Below are 8,372 nucleotides of genomic sequence, written 5' to 3' on the forward strand. Positions count from 1 at the left end.
GTCAGCATCCTCCTCCCCTCCCACACCACGTGCGACAAAAGCCAGGTTGTACAGTCCATTCTCGGTAAAATAAATATTTTTATGGGCTTAAACGACTGTCCTTCGCCGTTAATAAATACTTTATAAGTTATTATGATACAATTTGTTTATTAGTCACACAGCAGTTTGTGCTGAAAAATCACTAATACCTCGAATTTTATTGAAAAGAAAAATTTAGCATGGCCGTAAATATATTTATTTTACTGCACAGTTACTTTTCCATCTGCATTCCAACATGTTTTTTTTTTTTTTTACCCTGTGTGAAGGGACGTGGAAAAGATAATTGCTTGAGCTGTCAAAATAAACATCGCTGACGGCAAGGGCGGGAGCGCATTCTGTCGGTCTGTCGCTGTAATAATCTGCTCCAAAAACATGTCACAGCATTTCGGGATAGCATTGTTCTTATATCTTTCGTTTATAGCCGAATGTTTTCTACCTGATCCACACAAGTTCCTTCGCCATGTTTTGAACGAAAATAACCACCAGCCGGCTAGCATAGCCGAACTCGCGTGACGCGAATTCACGTAGCGCGAGTATTTATCGGAACCCATTGTTCGGGGTATGCGAGTCCGAGGTGTAAAGCATAATTCCACACATTTTTTTTTGTTTATCTGCGCATGTGCGAAGTCAGCGATGTTATAGAAAAATAGCCGAGAACCAAACACCTGGCAACGTCGTTAACACAGTGAACACAGCTTTGTGTGGCCAGTGACTCCTGAGATGCAGCTGGCAAGATCACACTAACCAGTCGCAAGACAAAGGCACAGGACCGGAACGGCAATAGACGCGCGCGTAGATGCTATCAGGTGATGCGCGCAGATTACCGGTATTGGCTAGCTTGGACAGTCTAGAGGGGTGGTATCTATTTTTAGCAGTCTTTTGTATGCCTGCCTGCTTACAGTACAGCGCTCACCAAGATAAACTTGAACACATAGCGCCCAACAAAGTGTAACACTTGTTTTTCAGCCGATTTTACTCAAATTTTCGACTTTCTCTGCTCAAATTTTTCACGGTTTCTCAAAAAACTGTCGTATAAACGGAATGGACGCATCAGAGGGGGGTCGCATCGGCGGGATTCTACTGTATTTGCAGGGAACTTGAATAGAAAGAAATATACCCTAGAAGGTAGTTCTGTTGACTTATTTTTCTAAAATCATTACAATTATTTCAAAATTTCAAAAATAAACAATCAAACAGATGATTATTTCTTGGATTAATTTTAAATTATTTACTTTCAACAAAACACTATGCACCTCTACTGGAGATTTAAAAAAAGAACACTTTTACTATTTTAAAAAGATGGATCCCTTAACAATAATTGTTAAGCTTGCGAAACAAATCAATTTTAGATTTGGTAAATTCATACATCTTATAAAACCATGGAGAAAGTTTATCATTACAAAAAGATGTCTCTCCTTACGTGGGTTGGAAATACTGCAGGCCAGAAGAGGCTCTTTGACTACCTGTCATCACTCGTGAACAGAAGTCAGCGGGCAACCTTCGTCTCTACACCGCTCTCCGTCGGTTAAGTCCAGATCGCCTGGTGAGTGGAAGCCACGGCTTACTCTACCACGTAGGCAGTTCCGTGGAGGGATGGTTTCCCCCTCTGCTTGTTGTGCTAATATATTTATGTAGTGTTTGGAAACTAGTATTTCCGGTGTTTGCGTGCGTTCCTCCGGAGCTGCAGCTACTCAGCTCCATCATGAAGTGATCTCTGGATTACGAGTGGTAAGTGCAAAATCCATCGCCACCAGTTTAAACTCTCTAAAATTTACAACTCTAGTTTGCGTGTTTATCTTCTCTTTTAATGGACCTTCTTAATATTTTTCTTTCACGCTGTGCCCCAGTATTCACAGTGGGGTCCACGAGTCCAGCTCTTTCGACCATGATTCCCTGGCCTGTTTTCTCCACACAGCAGCAAGAAGCATAATTGGCATATCAATATGTAAATCTTTGCATATCCTCAAGGTAAACTGCCTGTACTAGCAGACTACAATGAAAAACACCAACAACAACAAAAATAATGTCCAGTTTTTGTTGATATATAAATATTTATGAATAATTTTTTTTACGTAGTTTTAAGCCCTTGACTACCGATTAAAAGCTGTATACACTGTAACCAAGAACCACCCTGGCCAGGCATTTATTTTCTTGTTATACTCTAATAACTTTAATATAAAAGGTAATTTTCTTGTTCTACTGTAATTTGAGTTAATAATATTGGAAATGTGATGTGATGACCAAAAGGAAAAAAAAAAGAATGATGGCTTACTATTAACAAGTAGGTAGTTAAAGTACCGGATTTCTCGGATTTATTATTAGTTTTCACCATTAAACAATACCGCTTTAATCCTTTGATGTTCCTATTGAAGGGCAACCAAATTTTCATTTGTTCTTCCTGGGTTCGCCTCTGTTGTTATAGGTTGTTCAATGATTGGTTGCCTGGAACGCTGGGAGTACCACCCCGGACGGACTCACCAGGACGCTGACGGCTGCCTGCCGGGCGTGGGTGAGGTCGGATCGCACCTGCAGGTCCCGGTGGCCGCCTCCGACCGACACCAAGGTGACGTGGCGCAGGCGGGTGGCGTGGTGAGCGTCCCAGTACGTGTTCACCTCGTGGTAGTAGCGAGCGATGTAGGGGTCGAGGGCCAGGACTGGCTGCCTGTGGGGCGTCGCCAGCGTCACGATGACACGCACCAGGTGCCGGTCGAAGTCAGCCCGTAGGAACAGGCCCCGGGCCAGCATGCCGCCCTGCAGCACGCACCGCACTGGCCTCGGAATGTCTGTACACTGCACTGCTACTGCTCTGTAAGCAACCTGTACCATGTGACAGAGTAAGGGGTAGACAATCACACAATCACGACAAATGTTAAATTGGAAAATAATTGGAAAATATTACCATATGATATTTAAAAAAAAAAAAATATTATTGTAATTGACCAAAGACTAATCTGCAACATATTCATGGAAATAAACTTGGCAAACAGATTTAAAAAATAAGCAAAAATAGCTAATATCTAAATATGCTGGGCACAGATTACACCAAAAGTTAATATATTTCACTTTATAAATTTCACAGTTTATAACACATTTAATATATCTCAGGGTTTTTATTTCAAAGTTTATGGCTAGTTCAATTCTGTAGTTCGCTAGACAGTACTAACAGGACTTTAGGCCTATGGGTGGCCGTGCTCGTCTGAATGTATGTATGTTTTTAATAAATATTGGCCTCTGGGCACAAAAACAAAGTTTGCAAACAGTAGCTTGTACTCCAGGCCGCACAAAAAAAATTAAATTACACTTGACTGATAGTGTAAATAAACCTAAATCTGGTAGGCATCACTAAAATTTGCGACTAAGGCCGGAATTACAATAGCCTGTCGCCTCCGTCCGTCTGTCGGTCACATGACCTGCAGCCAATCGGAGGGTTGGAAAAATGTCATCCATCACCCATTAAAAGTTAGGCAAACTCATACATTTGACGGACGGATAGATTATATCTATGGTTTTATCTGTCACTAGAAGAATAAGGGCCTGTGGTGTTTGTATTTGGTCGTTCAGATGTTTTGTATAACAACATCGTGGTTCTTAAAACTAATTTCCAAACAATTTAATCCCATACCTCCCCCCAAGAGTCTTCTGCACCGTCAGTCGTCTGGGTGTCATATCATCCACCATCCTGGCTCCAGTAGACAGTTCATACTCACTGTACGCTTTTAAACTGCTCTTCGAATCTTGAGTAATGCACATGCATAATAAACTGGTTTTAAAAAAAACTTTAGTACATCAACAAAATGCCAGATCAGACTACCCAAGGTTAAGTACACAACATAGCAAGGTACTTGTCAGTAACCACGGAGCTCACCATAGAGTGTCCGATCAGCACGACGGACTTGGGAGGGCTGGGGGCCCGGGCGTACAGCTGCAGCACTCGCTCGATGCTGAGCCGCACGAACTCCGTCTGGTCCTCCAGCACGCCCCCGTAGAGCGCCGAGTATTCCTCGTTCAGGTCGACCGCAAAGAAGTCGAAGTGGTACGGACTGCGGGCGCTGATGGCCTTGCGCAGGCTCACCGACGCCAGCGAACGAACTGGACCACACAGAACCAGCAACACGATCCTTGCAGAAACAGGTCATTTCATTTGTTTCTATATACCAGTGATCTGTTTCAGTTATAAGAATCTCTGAGTTATGATGTGTTGCTCAAATGGTAACTAGGGACAACAAATGAAAAAAAATAGTGACTTTTTGGCTGTAAAATATAAAAAAGTTAATAATTTTGTTATATGGAAAGAATATAGTCCTAGCGGTTTATGTGCTACCCTCACCACGAACGCAAACAGTAGAATATCAGCAAGGTGAAAATTCATGACAGGATGTAGCATAAGGCGAGTTAAGCGAACGCATGCACAAGTCACTGTGTGGATGGCGAGGTCAGGAGTCGGGACGGGACACCTCCGCCGGACCCCAGCCGGGCGGCCGGCCCGAGGGGCCTCGCAGGAGACTCTGGAGCGTGGAGGCGAGCGGGGCTCACCTTGCTTGTAGGAGCCGCTGTTGCCCGGGATGAAGAGCACCGGGATGCCACTGAAGCTCATCTTCCTCAGCTTCTCGGTGAACTGGCCCTCGCCGTACGCATACAGCCCGTAGCGGAGGTGCTTCGGGCCCAGCTCGCCGCTGAACGAGATCCTCTGTGGAACACACGCCGCCACAACTCCGTGACAGCCGCTCCCTAACCTTGCACACATCTGTTCCCGACTATTAGCTGTACAAGCATGACATGTTCATCGTTTCATTACAAGTGTTATTTTGTACACATCACTGCTGAACAATTAAAACTTTTTATGAATCTTACATTGGTTACAATAACATTCTTGGTTTACAGTTTTTTTTTTTGTAATTTTTTTTTCTCAGATACACATGATATATTTAAGAAAAAAAAATCATGTTTTTTTCCCCCAACTAAAATATAAGTTAAAAGTGAAATTATTTCAGACTTCAAGGCATATAATTTTTTAGGGCATTTTCAAAAATTAATTATTGGTGGGATGGTCAATCAACTAGTTAGAAATTCCATTTTTTTATTTAGTACCTATACAGATGGTAACTTTAAGAATTATGAAATGAGACCACTATTTAGGTATGTTTAATCATAAGGGGTTTTTGCAATGTAAATATTACATGTAATGTAACTATAATAACATAAATTTATGTTGTGCTTCAATAGCGTACCCAACTGTTTTCCATGAGAGATTGCCCCGATTGTTTCATGCCGGCCTACTGTTTTCTTGATACTAGCTGCAACTTGATCCTGTGGTTCTCCAGAGATCCTTAGGAATATACCGTAGTATGGACTGTTTTCAAAAAGAAATTAATGTTGGTACGTTACGGCCGGTGCCAAGACTGTTTTCATTTATAATTTATTTTCTATTTCAAGGTCATATTTTTCAATATTGTTTAATATTCATTTGAAATTCAAAACTAATTAAGAGTGGAGAACAGTGACAACTGTAACATACTGACAATGTACCTGTCTTTACGAAAAGTCTCGACCACACTTTAAATTAAGGATCTCTGGAGAACCACAGGATCAAGTTGCAGCTCCTGTAAGCAGTGACAAACCGTCTCGGCTATGCTTTTACTGCACAATGGGGGCAGCAGAGTCAATGCACAAGCTACCTGATATAACCTATAAACCATAATTTCTCAGAAATCATTTGAAATTTGAAAACACTGTTTTCAGGGTAAATAGAATTATTTCTGAAATGTTCAAAAACACATTTGGAATTTTATATTATTTTACGGAAAAACAGCAAACTTTTCAATTTACTACTACTTAAAGTATTTCAACGCCCTCTTGGAAAATGACTGTAAATATGCCATGTCAGGAAGGGAAAAAATGCATTTTGGATTTTTTTTTTTTTTTTAAGTGGCTCTTTCAGAATTACATTTTTAACAACGTGCTGCAAAAGCAATAAAAAAAGGCAATCCACTATGTAATTAGTAATTGAAATATTTTCTACGATCTCAACACTGCTGACACCAGGCTTTTTTTTCCCCAAAGCCCTTAAAAATACTAGCCAAACCTAACCTTTGAGATACTACTAAATATTGACTTACTACATACTGAGGATACTCAAACATGTATGTCATTTCACATTTATTTGTTTCATGATTTGAAATAAAATTGTGTAAACCAATCAAAAATAAACAAAAACATACACCCGATAATAATACAAAGAAATTAAACGGAACCATTTTATAAAAAGCAAAGGCTACGTTCCCTATTTTTTTGACAGCCCAGAGGGATCTTTTCTAGGCAGCCTTCCATTTTACTGGAAGCGCGTAAGTAAAATTTAAGTCTAACGGCCTAATTCACAAAAATAAAAATTTACTTGTAACTACTAAAACAATGTAAACTGAACTTCAAGTTTATAGTTTTGCCGGACAATATCTCGTATGGCAATAAATTGAGTAATGTAAATAAGGTTAATTATTTGAATATCGTTGAAACATAATTACAACTGAGTGGTGATTCTTAATTGGAATTTTGGGGGATATCAAAAAAAAAAAAAAATTGAGAAAACAGAATTTATTTTTAAATTCAGAAAGGAAGAAATAATCTTCCTGACCCCTCTTCATTTGATCGATTTCAGTCTTAATGGCATTCTTGACCTCATTTTTTCTCCGTGTATCTCATGGTGTGTACGTAACACTAGCTGACTGCTCTGCCTGTGGGTTCATTGCCTCTGACAGCACAGAAGGCATGGGGAACTATTTTATGTACATAACGAGCACAGTTAAAAAATATATTCAATTAGACAATTTTTTTAAAATTTTTATAGATTCTGTAAGCATGATATTTAAGTTTAAAGTACTTTTTAATATCTATAAGTGATTTATATTGGCAGATTTGATAAGGAGGGGAAGATTACTGTGATGGCATCCAGTTGTCAGAAGTTAACACAGAAATGCATAGTGCCATCCTTTCTAAGGCTAACATAATACATATTTTGTAGTGGCAATTGTTGGGTTCAATGATGCAATCTTGCAACATCTACACCTGTTCTCTGAAGCCATAGCCCTGGTAAGGTTTATAAATGGGAATGTCATGTTTTGTTGCAATTTTGTGTTCAGCCTCTGGTGTATTGGAGAGGTTTTGGTCATGACAAACACATCTTGCATCTGGTGTAACACACAGTTTTTAGCTATCTGGTACTGTGGGGGTACATCGTGATGTAATCGCTCTAGAGTCAGTATCCCACAGTGTGGTTCGGGTTCGGGACCCATGGCTAGGGATAGGAAAAATTCGCGGGTTCAACGACCTGCAGGATGAACTCCATAGTTCTACGTACACTCGGTCAAATGCGACCCACCCATTGGCTGCAGTCTTGTGAGACGTCCCAACGTAGCAGCCTGTGATTCGATAAAGCTTTGTTCGGGCATTTCTAATTGGCCCAGAGTCATCCAGGTGAGTTATGAGCCAATAGCAGAGGCAGCACTGAGGTGTAACTATTTGTATTTTAGCCTGTCGCGAAATGAACCCACGAATTTTTCCTATCTCTACCCATGGCATTCGCATTAAATCGCTCATGGGATTTTCATGTGGATGCAGGTAGATCTCAATTACACTACTGAGTCATGCTCCAATAACCATGGCTGTCCCAAGATGATCTCCTCATGTAAATCTTCTACAACAATCGCTTGGCTCACCATCACACCAGGCCAAGTGATGGTTGCTAGGTGCAGTTTGCCACTTTATGTTTGTGGTTCATCTGTTGGCACAAGTCTTGGGTTAACAAACACATGGTTCGTGCCCATGTCAACAAGGGCAGCTGTGAATTAGCTTTCACCTCCACTGGAATGCGGAGTAGATGGTAGTGAGACCAGGACAGCTGGTACAGCTTTGTTATCGAGCCACCCTTGGCCCATTTGGTTTTATTAGCTGGGCATGTGGCGGGATCTTACTCTATGTGTCCTGTGGTATGCATCATGGTAACTGTTCTGGTTGTTGTTGGTGTTGTGGTAGTGGCCGTGGGCAGTCACGTGACAGTGATAGGTCCTGATGGGGACCCTTTTTTTGGCACACTGGTGATAGACAGTAATTTCGCTTGGATGGGTTGTCATGTTGATCCAACAATTTTATTCGTGCGTGTGTTCATCACACTTTTGATTGCACATTGTGGCCGTTACAGTGGTTGCGATTGACTTGTTCTGTCCTGTTCTTTTCCGACCAGGGCATCTCAGTTCGAGGAAGGTTTGTTAGTTTTGTCCGCTGTAGACGAGCCCTGGCACCATAACTTTTGTACTTCCCATCGGTGGCCACGGCCTGCTGTC

At 41.1% G+C, this 8,372-nt stretch overlaps 1 protein-coding gene across 3 annotated transcripts in view; it reads right to left on the reverse strand.

Moving 5' to 3' along the window:
- The window catches only part of LOC134535482 (GPI inositol-deacylase), a 35,251-nt gene extending 28,932 nt beyond the window's left edge, over positions 1-6,319 (reverse strand). For 2 of the 3 annotated variants that reach the window (XM_063374600.1, XM_063374598.1), the window contains exons 1-4: positions 6,156-6,319; positions 4,573-4,726; positions 3,905-4,128; positions 2,518-2,790 (exon numbers count right to left, since the gene is read on the reverse strand). In XM_063374600.1, the coding sequence (XP_063230670.1) occupies positions 2,518-2,790; positions 3,905-4,128; positions 4,573-4,726; positions 6,156-6,293 (789 nt within the window). In that variant the 5' untranslated portion in view covers positions 6,294-6,319. The remainder of the gene's footprint in view (positions 1-2,517; positions 2,791-3,904; positions 4,129-4,572; positions 4,727-6,155) is intronic. The other variant, XM_063374599.1, reaches the window with a different exon arrangement.
- Positions 6,320-8,372: the final 2,053 nt, after the last annotated feature.

This window comes from Bacillus rossius, chromosome 8, assembly GCF_032445375.1.
Source record: "Bacillus rossius redtenbacheri isolate Brsri chromosome 8, Brsri_v3, whole genome shotgun sequence".
Classification (NCBI taxonomy): domain Eukaryota; kingdom Metazoa; phylum Arthropoda; class Insecta; order Phasmatodea; family Bacillidae; genus Bacillus; species Bacillus rossius.